The 19,852-nt window shown below is 28.6% G+C and overlaps 1 protein-coding gene across 1 annotated transcript in view; it reads left to right on the forward strand.

Moving 5' to 3' along the window:
* The window catches only part of LOC107449819 (uncharacterized), a 154,396-nt gene that overhangs the window by 121,329 nt on the left and 13,215 nt on the right, over positions 1–19,852 (forward strand). The window contains exons 6-11 of the mRNA XM_021144720.3: positions 325–446; positions 3,579–3,693; positions 5,218–5,440; positions 9,231–9,295; positions 13,381–13,461; positions 18,100–18,291. Coding sequence (XP_021000379.2) covers positions 325–446; positions 3,579–3,693; positions 5,218–5,440; positions 9,231–9,295; positions 13,381–13,461; positions 18,100–18,291 — 798 coding nt within the window. The remainder of the gene's footprint in view (positions 1–324; positions 447–3,578; positions 3,694–5,217; positions 5,441–9,230; positions 9,296–13,380; positions 13,462–18,099; positions 18,292–19,852) is intronic.

Here is a 19,852-nt window from a genome sequence, read left to right on the forward strand (position 1 = left end):
TTTAGCTGATCAAGGCGATTAATTGTAATGAACTTTTTTTACCTTAATTAGATGCTTCATTCAATAATCTTGCTAGAAATTAATGAATAAGCAATACGACAAAATGTTTTTCCTTCTCCGTAACAATAAACAGCTGTATCAAAGCTAAATGTTATCAAAGTATGTGCTTTCCGAATTCACAAAACCATACATTAATTCTTTGCTTGTTCGAAAAAAAAATATTTATTTTTAAAATAAATTTATGTTTTTCAATACCTTATTTAAATTTAGTAACTTGTACTTTCTTATTTATGAAATGCATCTTAATTTTTAATTTTTTCTTAGTGGAAGAATTGACGTGTACAGCAGTGTGGAAAGAAGGCTCAGCACATTATTTAGTCGGGAAAATATCGACGAGGAAAAGCTATAAACAGTCTTTTACTGATGAAAATGCATACAGATGTTTTGTAAGTAAATTATTTTACAATAAATTATTTTTTAAGAAAAGAATTCCTTATCAAATTTGCATAATTGTCCTAAGAAAATTTCATAATAGATTTGCCGTAAAAAGTCTAAAGGATATCCCTTGGGGTTCGGCTCATGAAATAATTTTCACTTACATTTTCGTCATAGACCAATGACTATTTTCTGCCACAGATTGAAACTTTCCTATAACACTTTACTATAGTGCCTTACGTAGACAAATTTATTAATGGAAAATAACGAACAAGTGCCCTAAATTACAAGGACTTTTTTGATGCTCTTTTGCAACAATGATTATGCTACGAGAATGATCGTGTTTAGTTTGAGATGGTCACATTGATTTATTTATTAAATTTAATTCAAGTTATTTTCACTTCAATGATCTTGTAAAATATGTAGTGTGTGTTAAAGAGAGAAAAATTATATTATTTGTAAATGAATTTAAAAAAAAAAAAAGACAAAGCCGCAATATGATGTATTATGCAACATTTTGTAGCAAAAGACATCACACTTGGTAATCAGTTAACATGCCTCAGGTAGGTTTTATTAATATGTAAATATTCTTTTGTTGTGCCAAATGTTAATTAGGCTATGACGTCTTTAGTCATTATGATGAAAATAACAAACGCACTTTTAGTATAAAAAGAAATTGAAAAAGTTCCACTTTTCTTATTTTTTCACCAATGCGCAGTTTAGTAGTCTGATGTTTGCGACATATTTTTTTTATTTTCCCTCTATTGCACATCTTATGTTTGTCCTTTTAGACAAGTAAAAGGATTCGTGCGAAGGAATTTTCTCTTTTAGAATGTGTTGATTGAAACCGCTTTCCACTCTTACTTATAAAAACACCTATTTTTAGCTATTACTAATGCTGGCTACTTGTCCTATTACTTTTAGCTACTTAACCAGCTTGTATATTAAAATAGTTTATAATTTTTTAATTCATTTATTTTTTTAGTTTTTTGGGAGATTATGTTCAATTTCTTACTAATGTGAAGAAAAAAACTTTGTAACATAGTTCGCATTTTAAAAAATATGAAATTTAATTTTGAAACTGATTCGAATAAACACTCGTAATTACCGAGGGAAGATTATAGCAATTTAGTTCTTAAAATTAAACTAAGATTTGAATTTTAAAACAAAGAACAAACTCTCTCGGTAATCTAAATTTTTCTTTTTGCAGAAAATATCTAGATCATTTTATTAATAATAAATTAGTTTAAATATTTCTTACGTAGAACTATGTAGCTTTCCAATATATTGTGAGTGAGAAACTTAATTAACACTTTCAAAATCTTTTAAATGCTCAGAATATGTCAATTTTCTTAAATAAATTGAATTATAGTAAATGCTTCACTGCCTTTTTAGAAACTAAAATAATTAAATATAATGCTTTCCCCGATAAAATTTTACTTATATTTTCATTTATATCAATTTTGAAGACTGAATTCGAGAGCGAGAAAATTTCCGTACTTAATTGAAAAAAAGAGGCATATAATCTTCATTTCGGTTTCTATCTAATTAAAATGTGAATTTAATTTGACTATTTTACTTATTGAGGTGAATTGATATAATTCTAAAGATTTAAATTAGAATTAGTTTTAAGTCAGTTTCAATTACTGTAAAGGAATATTATTAATTAGCACTAAGTAAAATACAATTCTATAACTCACTGTTTTTAAAACGTAATATTATTATAGCTCTTTAAAATTAATAATTTTCTACCAAAGCAGTGTAAGTTAATATGTTAGTTTTGCAGAGATAGCATAAAAAAGAATTTATTGATAACATAGGCACCTAATTAAATATTCTTTGCCGTATTACTGAAGTTTGAGAAATATTTGAGAATAACAGAAAATTAAAACTAAGCATAATAAACACGGAATTAAAATATGAAAGTAATGAATAATTGATGCTTTAAATATTTTAACGAAATATGAAAGCAGGAATTTTTAATTCCAAAAAAATCATTCATATGCATAAAATATGAAGTTTAAATAGATTCTTTATGCAACTCTACAATTTTCAATAAGATGGAAAACTACGGTGCACTTTTAGAACTAGTTAATTCCTTTGTAATACAATGTAAAATAATATTTCTGTTATATTTATTCATTATTTTTTTTGTACAATGCTGAAAATAAAAAACTTTAACTTAACTTTTAATCTATTAATAGGATTTTCACGTATTAAGGTTTAATATTAATTGCGCTTTTAACCATAATGAATGTCAAGGCATATTATTGAACCATAATGCGCCTTTTTCTTGTTCTGGCGATAGTTTATGTTAATGGCACAAAACCGACCCGTAATTTGTGTGAATTCACGCTTTTTTTGTTGTTGATAAATTTGGATATTTGATTTTCTAAATCTAGGGGTAGTTGCAATCCAAAAAATACGGTGTCAATTGTCTTGATTGAATAGCAGTCGAAGGTTTAGGTCCCTTAATGTTACTTTCAGTTTTTGCGTTTTTGTTATATTTAAACGAATCAAAAGAATTTTGAATGCAATTGCAAAACTTGTTTATCTAAAGAACCCATTTTTCTTATATTTATTTGTTTTTTTTGTTGTTGCATCATTTAATAATAAATGAATAATTTTTAAATTCTTAAGCATATTAAATTGTTTCGTAATTCTGAACTGTATAGTCTTATCTGACAAAACTCAAAAATTGACTGAAGACGGTGAACAGTGCTTGATAAACGCAAAACTGAACTTATGCTTCTTTTTAAATTTTATTGCTCAGAAGCTGCTCAAAAAAATGATATGAAATAAATGTCAATTGAAGTCGTAGCCTATAATGATTTATTACAAAACTATAACATTTATGAAGCAAATAATTCAAAATGTAACAAACATAACTTAAGTTAACTAATTATTAGGCAATTAATACCATGACTTTCTTCTTTCAAAGAAAAAAAATTGATGTCAGATTAAACTAGATTAATAGTTTAACAATGATAACTATCTCAAAAAGCCGATAAAAGAAGACAATGTTAAGAGCTAGGCATTAATCTGACGTTTGTCTTCAACTCGATAAAAGATAACGATTCATTAATGACAAGACATGTCTTCAGAATCGATTTTTCTTTGTAAAGCAAACGATTCTCTTTCAGGTGTTCGATTACCTAACTGAAAAAGGAGTTATTCAGATGTCGCAGTCAGCTGACGCAACATGTGACGGCCTTGTCTCGCCATGGGAGGGTTCTCGCACTATGCGGCTTACCAAGAGTGAGTTTTCCTTTAATCTTTGGGGGTTAAATATTGTTGTCCAGTTATGATCATGTTGGTAAATATTGTATGTTTCTGAAAGGAGATAGTGTGTTTATTGGGTTATAATGAAGAATGTTTCTACTAAAGAACTGCTATAAATTATCAATGTAAGTGAAACTGAGTAGCAATCGTTGAATTGGTTTAAAAATATTAGCATAAAAGATTCAATTTAATGTAGATTATGTTAATATTTAAAATTATAATAAAATAAAGTAAGACATATCAGAGGTTTATTATAGGGGCATGCGTCTAGCCAATCGAATACAAGCAATCAATCCATATCGAGTTTTTAACTATATGAAAATTTAACTTGTAATTTATAACTCAACTCAGAAGACAAGGAAACTTCTAAATCAAACAACAAATTCGTTTTCTCGGTTTACTTTTTGAGTAAAACTCACACAAATTCGTGTTACATGGGGAGGGAAGCTGTTAAAGCTGTAAAGTCATGGTTAATCCCGATGTCAAATTGACTCCATAACCATCTGCCATTAGAATTTGTTACTCAACGGTTATTAGGAATAATGTTCGTGAGCACTGTGTTCGGGAGCACTATTCCAGTCGCTCAGACATTCGAAACTGGGTCACCAAATTTGGAGGCAAGTGCTCTATTCCTTGCGCTACGTCGGCTGGTAATAATTTTGTCGTAAAATTAGTTCATGGATTTAAGTTTTAGTTAACGTTTTCATGCATCTAAAAAACTTACAGACATTTCATTTCCATGCAGTTAGAAATTGCAGTTTTTGTCTGATAAACATTTTGCTTGGAATTAAGATTGGTGTTCGAATTTTTTTTTTAATTTCAATAAATTTCAGATGTTTTATCAGACTGATAACATTTAAGTTATAATCATGTAATGCATATCATAAAAAAATTTATTTACAATTTCAATAAATATTTTTACGAGAAACTGATTTCATTAAAAATATATTTATTTAGGTATATAATATCTGAATATCTTAATTAGGAAATATCTTTTTCTGTTGAACAGAAAACGAAGCATATTTTCATTTAATACATACGTGAAATGCTTCGTATCAGAAGTTATGATTCCAACAAAATTACAATGTTAAAAAATTTTTGCAATGAAATTTAATTTTACTCCAAAAATTTATAACATTGTGCTTCGTGAAAATTTAGCAATGTACTAATTTAATTTTGTAGTAAAAAATTTTGTAAAATTTAGTTAACTAATAAAGGAATAATTGAAAGAAATAAAGTAAATAATTAAAGGATTTTTGTCTAAAAACTTACTGTAAAAACATTTATCCCTTTTAATTTCATAATGGTTTTTATCATTTTATGTATAACATGGCTGATGTGACTGTATTATGTATAATAATAATAAACATAGTTTGTAAAATATTATTTGGTTTAAAGGTAACCCATGTTTTGAATGCAAATTTGCTTTCTGAATGTAAGTGTTTTTAACTGACACATTTAAACATTTCTTTAACCTATTATTATCGTTTTAATTCTTAGGTAAACATCCAATAAGTGGATGTCAATTTCCATCTTGGGTAACATCCAATCACAAATGGCACACATTGGATGGAAAAACAACCTATACATTTGGACATAAAAATAATTCATTTAAAATCTCCAACTCGAAGCAAGATCAAGAAGACACCAAGTTTATATGCATAGAGCACGTTTCGAACACAGCTAATTCCACTACTCTTGTTGGATACAGCTCTTCCGGATGGTGAGTGCAGCTGCTTTATATACTTTTTTCACTCATTTCAAGCCACCTATTTTATAAATGACATTTTCTCGCTGCTTTATTTATTTTTTGAGCTTTCTTTACTTATTTTTTGCTTCATTCATGTGAATGACGATTTCTTATTGAATGAGATCATTTCTGGTCTAGCCCTACATATATTCTACTCTGATTTGCGTTCTTCTGCCCCCAACGTCCCACCGGCGACAGCAGTTTTTCTTCCTTTTTTCCTAAAATTTCATTTTTATTCATCGGTGACCATATCTTCCCTTACTTTTAAACCATTTTGCTGTTATATGTAACGTATTCTGCCTTATTGTCTTTATTCACATATAGTGAGGATGAGCGCAAAGTCCAAGCACTAGAATTATGTCGAATTTATGATGTTAAGATTCTACTTAATTCCATCACTTTCATCTATTTGCAGGTGAAGATTTTAATGACAAAGTATTTTCTATGTCAAGTGCTTTTAATCTTCATCGGGATAATAATATAGAGAACTACTGAAAATATACAATAAAAGTACCGAAATTAAGAAAAAAAAAGAAAAAAAATCCCGGTTTGTCAAAATCAGCACCAACCAATACAATATACAAAAATATAATTTTTATTTGAAGAAAATAAAATATTATATTATTAAAGCATTAAATTGTTAAATAAAGAATGTGGGAAATAATCAGTCATTAAAATGCTAATATAACATATGTACTTACGTTTATGCCCAATTTCAAACCGTATGAAATACAAAATATTTTTATACTAAAGAATATGTTTCTGTGTTTCACATATTTTTGTTTTATTTCTGCAAGTATTTTTCAAAGAAACTCTTAAAGAATACTTTAATCTTCAGCAGCATGCTTTCTTTTGGCTATTAAAATCCTTTTGCAGAGAAAATAATCAATAAAAAGTTAAACTTATGAAGTTAGATGAATATGGGAAATTTTATCTTTTAACGTCCTAATTTTTGAATTGAATGTTGAGTGGCATGTGGTGACAAATATTGCAAAATATACTTGTTCCATAGATCAAATATGCAAGTATTGTTTGAATTTCTGCGTTTGGTTGCGTCATTTGCTCATAGTCAGTTCCGCAAGTTTTCGTTGCTAACTTTCTTCTACAATCTCACCAACTTTATAGATTTGTTAGCAACATTTTATTTGTTTGTTTATTTTTTGATTTGTTTATTTTTTGATTTATTTATTTTTTATTTAAGATTGGGCATAAACATTTGAAATTAAAAAATAGTAATTTTTCAAATTGGAGAAATTCTAAACTATACAATAATTTAAAGCATTTTAAAATAATTATGTTAACACAAAATTACATGCAACGAATTTAGATTTTTTAAAAGTCTTGTCATTCATGTTGAGTAACAACGTAAATAACGTATAAGTCCTCAATTATATTTTCTTTCGTTTTACTGTTGGTCTTTACTTAGAATGAAAATATTACAGTTATAAAGTTAGTATGAATAATATGATGATGTCATAAATTGTAAGCAATGCATTTATTTAATACTAAATAGGGAAAAATCGCAATAATTAATTTTAAGGTATGAACCATATCTGTTTATAATATAAATATATATAATAATACTTGTTTATAATAATAAATATAAATATATGTTAAAAATGTGGGAAATCTAATCAAAAAGAGTATTCGATTTCGAACGTTGTTTATAAATTTAATTTAAATAAATTTGACATTTTTGTTTTGATTTTTATTGCTACGATGTTGCTAATGTAAGTAGTTTAAAATGATAGAAATTTTAAAAATAAATTAAAATTATAGTTTTTATAAAAATTTTTTTTACAGAAGAATGTATTCTAAAAACCGAAAACACGTATAGTGTATCACGCCCCTGTCCTATAAGAAATTGAATTTTCATAATTTGTTAGCCTGAAATTCCCTAATTCACTATCTGAATTTCTATATGATCATCTGATCACGTTTTCACTTGAATGGATGCTTTAGAAAATGATTTATCAGTATTTCGTTGAATACTGATAATGGCACACCCAACCCTTGACAATGGCACACCCACCGCACTTGATCGTGTGATTCTTTTTTTTTTTTTTGACGGAATGTGCGAATAAAAAATATCAAGAGAGAACGGTGTGAACGTTTCTGTTCGCAAGAATTATATTTTTTAAATAATTTAAAGTTATACTTTCGAAAAACTATTCGATTTCTCTAATAGCTAATGCTAATTTTTTTCTGTCCTGAATATTTCTGCTACAATTGAAGGAAAGTAGATGTTCCAAGCGAATTCATTACGTTCGAAATGATGAATTGCGAAACAAAGAATGAAAAACTTGAAAGAAATGCCTAAAAATGAAAAAAAATCTATGCTATAACCACATACATGATTAATTCTTTTATTCTAAGTGCACGAAAAAAAATTAGTTCTATGTATTAGTGATGCAATTAAACTTAGTGGTATGATTATTTCATGAAGGTTTTCATGCATACTAATTTTCGCTGCCCATAAACTTATTTTTGAAAATTTCTCTTATCACTCAAGTGAATAGAAATCAAATTAATAAAAATCAAGCTATTATAAATTAAAAACAGCTTCAAAATAATTTGTATTGTGACTTAGGTATTGAGGTAAGAGGTATTTGACGAGCATGGAACATGCCTTTTCGCTGGTTAAGCTTGTAAATTGATTAAACTTTGTTCATTACTGTGAAGCAAAATTCTTCTTTGGACGCATGCACCTATCTGGAGTGAGAATATAAAAAGTTTGCATTTTATTCGAATTCATGCATATCAATAAGTTCATATTGCAGCGATCAATTTTTCAACAAACAAGTCGCATACAAATCTAGGTGTAGGAGAAGAGTTTTCTGGGGAGTAATAATATTTTATATTCATAAAAATATTGTATATCATTTCAAAAAGGTATATATAACCTAGATTCAAGTTCTCCATGGCTAAAAAATACAGATGAGTCTCAATCTGAGCCTTAAGACAGGATGTTTCGCAATTATTTTTAGTATTAAACTTCTTGTAAGAACCCAAACAAAAAGCTATGCACATTGGAGAGTTTCAATTAATATTCCATTAGGAGTTTTCGTGAACTAAATCTGAATTATTTAAAATGATCAAACTATTCTCCTGGCAAAATTTATTTTTTAAACGTCCTGAGAAAGGGAGTTAATTTTGATGTTCTTTACTCTTCTTTCTTTAAAATATGCTTGATATACAACGTGTTCCAAAATTTTTGCAAGAAATAATTTTGAATAAAATAAGTTTTTAATTAAAAACTGTAATGGTAATTATTTAAAAGTATACAGCATGGATTTTTATATTATTCAGCATATCAGGTAAAAGACGACCACAGTTTTGCTAGCATAAACGCATATTCGATATTCTTTGACGAAATTTCTAGTGACCGAATTCTTCATGACGTAGCATAATCTAAAAGTTCATGGGCTTTACTTTAAAAAAAAATAAAGTAAAAATAAAAATGAAAAATAAAAAGAGTTCTATGGCAACTGCATACAAATTCTGTTGCTACCCACGGAGAGATAAAGAGATATTACATGGCCAAATATGAAAATCTCGTTGCTCCTCCATTTAGTGCTTTAGTTTTAAAAATACTGACTCGTGAGTTATTTTGCTGAGTTTTGTTTTTCTTAGGTAACATTTTAATGGTGCAAAATTCGAATCTTGCGAGAATTTCGGGCATCCCTGTTATACTTACATAACTTTTTTTACATAATGTGTTTGTAATAAATTATTCTATTTTAATTTTAATATTGTCTTTCAGTAAAAATGGATATGTTTGCATGACATTTTTCCGAAGACACAAGCATATCATTGAAATCCAATTCGGTAAGTAAAAAATTGCACTATCATAAATTAGTTTAATTTTCAATAATACGTAACCTAAATCAATTAATTTATTGTTAATATTATTTATTTCAAGCTAAATTAAGTAATTCCAGTATTTTGAAAAATGATTTAAAGTAAATTATTGCGTTGAGCTTTTCTTGAACACATTGATGTTCAAGAATTTTCTTATGAAAGTTATTAACAATTGCTAATGCAATATTCCTATAAAGAAATATGATTTGAAAATAAATTTAATGTTTTGCTTTGATTTTTTTAATTACTCCGAAAAACCTATGACTTTGAAGAAATGACTCTATAAAAATTGCAGCTTTGATCTTAATAGTCAGAAGGTATAAAAATTCTTTAAGGAAAAAATATGGGTTAAAAGCTCTAATTTCGGTATCAAAGGCTAAATTAAAAACCCGAACACCAGCCGATAACAACTTTGTATCGGAAAATTACACTGTAAGAAATTTGATTCTAATTACGGTACTAGTGTCCTGGATGCCGGCACTTTTTACTGCAAAATCCATTTTTTCCAGATTATGTTACTGTACAAAAATCTGGTATACTGTAATTTTACATCATCACCCAACCATAACCAAGCACCTAGCCCCATTTTAGGGCTCTATCTTTTAACGGCCTTGGTAGGAGTGCTACGTAATTTTGACCCTGGTCAGACGACATCGGTAGAGTTTGAACTGGTACTCCTCTCTCCAAATTTCCACATCACAACCAACGAGAGGACTTTCAGCCATATTAGATTTGACGTGCACCTTGCTGCATATACACGTTGGTTGTTTTGTTGAATGTCAGGATCGAACTCATTACCCCAGCTCACCAACCAACAGTGTGAGTGACACCTTAATCGACTGCGGTACCGGAGAGCCCAGTAATTTAACTCTAATTAAGCAAATATTACAGTGAAAATCTCGGCACAATATTTTATGGTAAAAAGGAATTTAAGGGTGAAATGGATTTTGAGGTTGATGTGCCCATAAGTGCCAGAATATTATACGCGCAATTTGATCCGGATATTTTTACAACGAATGTCCCATTTTAAAAATTTTTTCAATGTGTTAAAATGAATGCAATATTTGTTCATAACTTGCATCAGCGGGTTTTTGCAATTTTGATTATACAGGCTTTGGATAAAATATAAATATTACTATAAGATTAACATGATTCATTTTAGTGGCATAACAAATTAGAAAGCTGATTTTGTTAGAAAATAGAGCTGGTTAATTATGCCCCTAGTTTAACGAGCACGGATTTGCAACTGGTTCAAATGCTTATTATGCTATGGCTTAGTATTCTTTGGCTAATGTGAATGTTATAGGAGATTGTCAGCTTGTCAGTTCAGGTGCAAATCACATAATCTAACTAGAATAAAAGCTATGTGGTATGCATACATTTAATTTCCAGTAAAGCATAAAAAAAGTATCCTGACGTTCCTAAATTATGTAATGTTTAATTACAAACTCTACCATGTTTGCCCTGTCAATTTTATGATATAATTTGAAGACATTTAAAGAAGTAGCTTCATATTTTGCGTCCTGAAATTCCATGTCCTAATTTTTGTTTTACTATGGATGCTTAACCGTATTACTTGTAAGCAGAAAATAAACTATTTTTCTCACAGTTTTTAGTTTGAATACCAACTTTTTTATTGTTATTTTACTGTTTTGCTTGAATGTGGGAAAATAACAATTAAATTTAACGTTATTTAACCATTTTTTTTCCTAGAAATTCTCAACAGTACATTTGAAGAGGCTCCCTCTAGTCCTCCCACCTCCTTTAAAAACACGAATTAACTTATTTTATTAAGAAAGCAATCTAACATTTTATTAGTTTTTAAAAACTAAATGGCTTTCTCATTTGTTCCCATGTAATACATAAGACTGGTTTTGGCAGGAATGTTTTTTCTCTAAATTTGGGCATTATATCTAAAATTCACTAGAACATTTTATATTTGAAGTTGAATGACGACTCCCAAGAAAGGCTGAAATACCTTGTCATCCACACATGACTTTTTGATCAATTTGCGGTTAAAAAGTTTCATAAGCGACTTTCATACGTGCCAAAGAGCTATACAACCGAGAAAGAATAGTCAATCTATAACCGAAAAGAAAGGACCAAATTTTTAGCTTTTTCAACGTTCCATGATGGAGCGACAAGCTGTTGTTGGCAGATTATTTAGGTGTTATTAATCTTTGAAATATTTCCCACGTCAGCTTTATATACTTCAAAAGAATTTCATACATCGCTTTTTCTCTAACAGATGTAATTGGTTAGAAATTGATTTATGTGTAAGGAAAAATAAGATAAAAACCATCTTGGATTAAGTAAGACAATTTCAGCCTCAAATTTCTATGTTATTTTTAGCATTTTGCTTTCTAATGTTGATCTGCTTAATATATAATATTAACCTGCTGGGTGTATTATTTTTACATAAAATGTGATTTATTGTGCTTCCACTCTTTTACCTGGGAGTTCAGAACGCAGAAATATTGAGCATTTTGAGTTTTATGCTGCTTAAAAACAGTATATATTTACCTGAAAAGTATGTTCATTTGTTTGCCAGAAGAAACATATTTTCACAGTGAAAAAGCGAAATGAGAATTAGATGTGTCTTTAATCGCTTATTTTTACTAAAATTTAAATTTTTCTCACATTTTTATTCACGATCATTTTATTTCAACTTTAAAGCACGATAATTAAATCAATCAAATTTAAAAGGTTTTTAATAAACGGAAAGAAGTTAATTGCATGTGATTTGAGAGCAACAGTATTCTTTACAACGTTGAAATCCTATCTTTCATTCCAAGACTGTTAATAATGCTAAATATCTAACTAGAAATATTAATATGGTATAGCACATTGCACATTGCAGACAAATTAAAGATTTTTCTCTTTTTGCACAAAAAACATGATCAAAACATCTTTCTAACGACAAAGATCTTCACAAATTTGAAATATCGAATGAGTTAAATTCCTCAATACGATTTCTCTTATTCTTGTGTTGCCTAGTCAACTAGAATATACTTCATACTGTCGAAATTTAATATACTATGTAACATAAAGGATCATTTATGAACTTTTGTGACCCCTGGATCGCTGGAGCTGAGAAGATACAACTAATTTAATTTAGGTAGTGAGCAAGCTTGTATACAGACGGTTAGAGTTGACAAGTTACTATGGAGAAAGAAAATATGCAATGAAAAAATTAGTTCCCTTTTCGTCCACCAGGTAAAAGAAGCTATTCTCGAAACCATAGACTATTCTCGATGGGCATTCCATTTTCGTCAACCAGATGCCCATATTGCGTAATAGCTAGTTTAACTGTAGCGTGGTTGGGTTTCTCGAGATAGTGCAGTAACGCGTTATCGGTATTCTTTTTTAATGCAGAATTATCAATCTAAAACGATGAGACTTATAATTTAACTTCTTGAGAAGAATAATTAAAGAACAATTTATATTATTTTGTTTTCAAAGAAATTTATATAAACACAATTTAGTATGATAAATAGCAATGCATCTCTTCCAAAACAGAAAACAGCTATATGAAAGCAATAGTGATATAGTATAACTGTCTACTTAGCATAATAGGACGTAATAAGTTGCGAAAAAAATCATCTCTATCTCCCCCTATAAATAATTAAATAAAACAAGTTAATGACTAGCGGAAAATGAGTTGAAAACAAAACTTTAGTTATACAATGGTGAGTTTTCTCTCTTTTAAGTTATTAAAATTTAAGTCATCAAAATATGAAAATCTAAAGCTCAAAATTAGTTTCGATTTTAAATTATTCTATAAAATTGTGTACTTACTGTGTGATAAAGAAATTGGTATGGAACTCTAACAGAGCTTCTTAGCAATCTTGGCAGAATTGATTTCGCAAAGTTTTACTATCCGAGTTTTACTAATCATAAAATAGTTTCCCGTGATTATAATGTCAGTAGTTATATAGCAAGAATTTATGGAGAAGAAGGTTACATTTAAAGTTTTAAATTCTATACTTTTAAAAGTTATTAAGATAGTATCCGAGGGCAACGAGTATCTCAACATCCTTATTATTTTAAAGGTGAATTGGGAAGAAGTACGCAGGAAGCTTGTTACTCGGTGTTTTCCTCAACTACAAGTCAGGATTTTGTAACTCTAGTTGGTAAGTATACATAAAAATACATTTCTTATTGTTTATTTTGATTTCTTTAAAAGCAAGTTGTCACGATATTAGATTATTTTCTCTATACACTGTACTTTTAGCTGAAATACTTAATGTTTTCAAAATGAGCCATCCATTGCACTACAATCTACTTTTGACGTTCTTGTGAAGTAATTAATACATCTCTGAAGCAATTTGGTAGTTTAAGAATTAGAGACTCCTTGTAAATTCTGTTCTGTCTTACATACAGTTATTTTTTCCTTTGAGCATGATAGCATTCTACTTTAAGGACGATGCAGCATGCAATACGGTTCGAAGTGATCGTGCTGAGTTCAAAGAGGACCAAAAGGAAGAACATTATATTCTCCAAATTTAAACTAAATCTACAATTTGTGGTATACCTCCATCGAGTTATTTGAACCATGCATCCTCAATCGTTCAACCTGGTGCAGCAGACCACGGTAATAGAATTTTCATGAGTACTTTGAGTACTTTTCAGAACGTTAGTATCTCTCTTTTTGCATGCCTCTCAGTGATTAACAAAGCGGAAGTTAGCTATTCTGTATTTTGATGGGATATGAAATTTTCATATTATTTGGAAAACTAATTGACATGTTTAGTTTCAAAGTTAAAACGTTGTCAAGAAAATAACAGAAGTGATGTGAAATCAAATCTGTCTGCTTTTTTTTTCGAATTTCGAACACCCCCCCCTCATACATTTTTTTTATTGCTGAAAATTAATACATGTTCTATTCTAAATTCGGATTTACAAGATATTTTTGCCAGCAAGCAGTTTTTTGCTTGGTCTATTGGTGGTAATATATGTGATGTCCCGTCCATTGACCGCCATTTCTCCAATGCACCCAAGTTTTATCTTAAAAAATACACTTTGATAACTTATTTTTTAACTCTGCTTCTTTAAGGTATTTAAAATATATATTTGCATAAAATAATTATTAAAATTTGGTAAAAAGTATTTTGGGAAATAATTTTCACTTGATAAATTAGAACTATCATCTTCCGATCGGTAACACTAATGGAAGTGAAATTACTTAAAGTACAAAATGATTTTGATTTTAATTCAAGGCGAGAAAATCTGACTGTGAAAATTGTGAAGAAAGTGGGACTAGTTGCGCCATCTCTTGGCAATATTCAGAAATACAAAAGTACTCGCGGGATATAAAGAGACGTGTGAGTAGCGACGAATTCAATTTCATTGATGCAATTTTCCTTTCGTTGCATGGCATGCGACGCCGACCATATGATCACAAAAACGCCAAACGTATGAGATGCAAGGCCGACAGAGAAGGGGTTACTAAGATATAACGTCTTCGCTTTTTCCCATTTGCTATTAATTCCAAGGCTTATATATAATTTGAAATATAACTGAGAAACAAATATTTAGGAAAAATATCATTTTACCGTAATAACCATTACTCCCAAAGACCAAATTTTTACGTAAATAACCTTTTTTTCGAAAAATCTGATTGTTTTGTTAAAAAAATTACTAGTTAATAAGAATTTCCAGTCGATGTCCCATGTTTTTACGCTGTAAAAAATTCCGTATAGAATTATGTTATAGAGAACCAGCACCTTTGGAGCATCATCCGTAAAATACATATTGCTGTAAAATCCAACTTCACCATAGAATATTATGCCGTTATTTTTACAGTAATATTTATTTAATTGTAGTGATTCAGTGCTTTTACGGTAACCATTACTGCGAAATTTATAGTAAATTAAATTTTTTGTTCCATAACATGTTCCGGTAAAAATTTATTTTATGATAAAAAGTACTGTCGTCACCCTCAGTGCCGATAATTTTTTTCGTCATTTGATCCGGATTTTTTACAGTGTAACGGCTTAGCTGCTTATTTTACTTATCAAGCTCTTTATTTCAAAATTATATTGCAAATTTATGTTACATATATATTTTTTTCATTTATTATTTTAAAAAGCTATTCTAAAATAACGGTTAACTTTCAGCTTCATACGTCCTCACATGAAAAAAAAATTAAAAGTTGACTTGAACATTTTTATTTTTATAACATAAAGAGCTGCTCTTACATTTGTTACATTCTGTTTTATTATCATACTTTAGTTCTTCCATGCTCTAGCCAAATTGCTATCACATATTCGACAAACATCACTCTTCGCAGTATTCTTTTAAAATGCAATTAAATATCTCAATACATGGAGGCAAATAAAGTATAGAATTACAAATTACATTATTCAATGTCTTTCAGATTTTTATTTTAAAAAATGCATTTTTAAAACCTTTTATTATTCCTATAGAAAGCTTTTTAGAAATAATGGCATTTCAAATAAAGCTATAAATATAAATGAAAGACAAAATTCTCGGAAGATATTATATTGAATGAATTATTTTAAATTGACTTTTAAATTTGCATCCAAATAATGTCGTGTGCCTTTTAGAGTATTGAATTTCTGTTGGTTTATTTTATAAATTTCTTTTATAAAATATGTTGGGAACTTGAAAGAGGTTTCGATATTCTAAGGCACTAACAAATAGTATTAACGAAAATTGAATTGCTAGCAAATAACCCTTTTTAAATAGATTTCTAAATTATGCTTAATAATATGTTGAATTTACTTTTTTTATACTTATTTGATATAAATGTACCATGCTATAATTTACTCAAAGCATTGGAAATAAATATATAATCTGGTTTATATAGACTGAGAAAGACAGAATAAGAATATTACAGTCTCTTTTCTTATTTTAATAAAATTTGCTTTTATTTGAAAGCCCTGGGTTTCACATTTAAAATTTCGAGTATGGAAAAGTTTGAAATACATTATTGAAATTTATAAAATCTTTATTATTTTTCATTTGAAATAAATGCAAACTTAATAATTTTGAGCATCAACGTTTTAAAAATGGGAGTGAATTTTGCCTAGCTATGAAAATTTTAATAACGTGAGAATCTTTGGTTAACGAACTTTTTGCAAGCTAATCTTTTTAAATAAATTTTTAAACATCATGTTCGTATTTTATGTATCAAAATAATGCTAATTTTAAAAGTATATATATTAAAAAATAATTGTTCCATGAGATATGTTTAGAGAAACTGCAACCACTGCAGTTTTGGTGTTAAGATTTACGAAACATTTTGTTTTGCTACGTAAAATTTATTAGACATAAATTACGCTTGATAATTAACTCAAGAAATAATAACCATAATATTCCACTTGAACCACTCTGATGTCAGTATAAATTCAACTACATGTTAAAATTCAACACACTAGATGGGACATTTTTATTTAATAATTTAACTGTCTCAAAATTTCAGTGTGTTCGAAAGTTATGATAAGTTTAACTGTTTTTTTTAGCAAATTATTCACACTTTTGTCTTCAAACAATGACAATTTATCTGTTGCTGCTAAAAGAAGTAATTTTTATTCATCGCTAAAATTTTTAAATATATGCTTGCTCTTCTTTTCGAATGGTTAAGATACTAAAAAAAATCCACAAAGTAGCCTAAGTTTAACACAATTGTTATTTTCCTACTCATTCAATAAAAAATATTTGAATAGTAATTTACGATACAGATTGGTTTTCCTTTCGAAAATAAAAAAAAGTATTTGTTTTCAATGCATTAATATTGAGATAAATATTTTGTAAAAATATTAAATGTTAAAAGAAAATTAGTTAAAGCATAACAGATGACCAGTACTTTAATTTTAATGCTTTTACTGATCAGTTTATGAATATACTGTTACTTTAAAAAAAATCTTTTGTAATTACAAAAGCAGCTGGCATGAAAAAAAATTATTTATCAGTTTCCGTTGAAAATATTTCGACGCTTTAAAATGAGTTAAGAGTTTTACAAAAATATGCTGTGTTTTGTAAAGTACAATGATTATACACTGTATGTATGAAAATAGCACATATTTGCTTTTAAGTACGCAGCTGTATTTTGGAAAAATTGAAACAAGAATTTGTGTTTCAATAAATGACAAATTTGCATGTAACCAAACTGGTGGCAAATAATTATCCTCAGTGGTAGGTATATCAAAGTTCAGAGTATTGTTTCTTTTTGGGAAAAGAGGAAAAACTTTGATATGCCTTGATTCGGGAGTAGCTGTTTAACATACGAAGTTTTGTCACTGTATGTCGCTGAAAATGAGGTATACTTAATATTTGTCTTTACGGCTGGATTGATGCATAAAAGATGTGACATAACGAACTACATTAAATAGATTTCAGAATCAGAAGTCTAGTAAAAAAATTAATTAAAAAAAATTCATTTCTTTTTCATGAAAATATTTGAAACTTTGGAAAAAACAATAATGAATGAGGAGCACACACGGGGATTAAAGAGCAGAAAGAAGAAGGGCGAAACTTTCTACTACTACAACTAATAATAATAAAACAAAAAAAAGAATGTGAAATATTCCATATTTACTTCTTTTGAACAATACGTTCATTATACTGGGCACCCAAATTAAACTTATAATAACTTAATTACTATTAATCATTATCGCAAGATTTCATTTTTTTTACAAAAACTGCTGGACAGTGCTCTGTGAATCAGTTTTGATGCTGATTTATTAACTATACTACATTTGAGTGAAACCATTATTTATATAGTTGTTTTTTTCTACTTATTACAGGTCGAACAGTTCCCACATCTGGTTGTCCCCAACTAATAGAGACGAGTGAAATCAGAGTGCATGTGGTACACGAAGCCTCAGCATCTTTCAAACCAGATTTTTGCAGAGACCATGCAATAAAAATAGCTGGTTGCCGATCCCAGAATAGGTTAGAGTTCTTCATTAGCTGTGCATCATTTACCGATGTTAAAAGTAAGTATTATTTAATGGCCATACTTACTTTATACTACTTAGTAGTTTTACTAATATAACTTGATAATGTCACATCTAAAACAAAAGTGAAACTAGCTGAACTTAGAAGAGAATACAGTTGAATGAAAATAAAAGGTTTTGAAAGGCAGTATCGGCGCTGGAAGTATATAACATCAACAGTATAGTATACTTATGTATTCATCAGAATCACAAGATTTTTTTTAATTTTATTTAATAATTAGCAATCTTATTACTGCTTTAGAAGTTATAATGTTTTTATTCTTTTCACTCGAAGACGGCATTGTATTCTTTTTATTGTCAATTTTTAAATTTTCGTCACTCTCATGAGGACAATTAGTAATCATTCATATTCAAAATATTTTAGGTAAGATACCTTGACAACGTCGAAATTATGAAAAAAGTAATAATATTAAAAAAAAGGGAAATTCATGTGAGATACCATAGTTTTCCCTTCGCAGAACTAAAAGTTTAGCTCAAAAAGTTTCATACAGATGGCGCTTTAAATATTTTAAACTGTTCTTTTCGTTGCGTTTCGATTCATGGTTTTTGTTTCTCCTGTAACATGAGTGAATATTAGTGGGTTTAAGAGATGATCAAGTGATAGCGTGTTCGAGTACTTGAGTGTCCCTATTCTTCTGCTCAGTTGTTTGGTTCAAAGTATATGGTGGGAATGTCAAAATGTTTATAATGTGATTTTCATTTATTAAGCTATTTCAAAATTTTCAAATTTATGATTTTTCATTGATTTAGACGTTTACTATCTGTAGCACCGTCTATACTGAAAGGTTTTGCACTAAAACTAGATATTTTGACTGGAAACGTTTATACCCTGTCACATGATTATACGACAAGAACTATTTTTTTCAACCTTAACCATTCTGCTGTTAATTATTTCATAAAACCATGAGTCTAGTGAAGTACACCCGGACTACATTGTGTTCATTAAGGTCTCGGCACTGATGAAAGTATTTATACTGTTTTAAACTGCTTGCAGTATTAAAACGGTGATTTATCGTATGAAATTGCTTAACTCGTGCCTATTACATTGTCCTGCTCTTAAAATTTATCATCAGCTTAAAAAGTAAGTTGATTGATTCAAAATGAAGAATACTTAGTAAATCGGTTCAAAATGAAAAGGAATATTCAAAACACGAGCATAAATTTGAATTATTCATGTCCTAATGCCACATTAATGACATTTAAATGAGTTTTTATTAGTTTATATGGAATTAATATAATTCCCATGATTTTATATGTGCTATGTTCTCCTTTGTGCAAATAGTCAAAATGTATGTAAAAAAGTTTGATTTTTTAGGTGATTTCCAGTGGTATTCTAACTTAAATGTAATAAAACAATTTATCTAAGAATGAATTTAAATATATTAATTATTTCGAAAGAATATGTCAATCGTTTCATAAAGCCATTTATAATTACTTCAACAGGGCTGAACTCTTTACTTCAGCAGATCTGTATTTAATTCGGATTTTTTATTCACACTTAAATAAAACATGTTATATATTAAGATTGATATTTCTCGCT

Source organism: Parasteatoda tepidariorum, chromosome 5 (assembly GCF_043381705.1).
Source record: "Parasteatoda tepidariorum isolate YZ-2023 chromosome 5, CAS_Ptep_4.0, whole genome shotgun sequence".
NCBI lineage: Eukaryota > Metazoa > Arthropoda > Arachnida > Araneae > Theridiidae > Parasteatoda > Parasteatoda tepidariorum.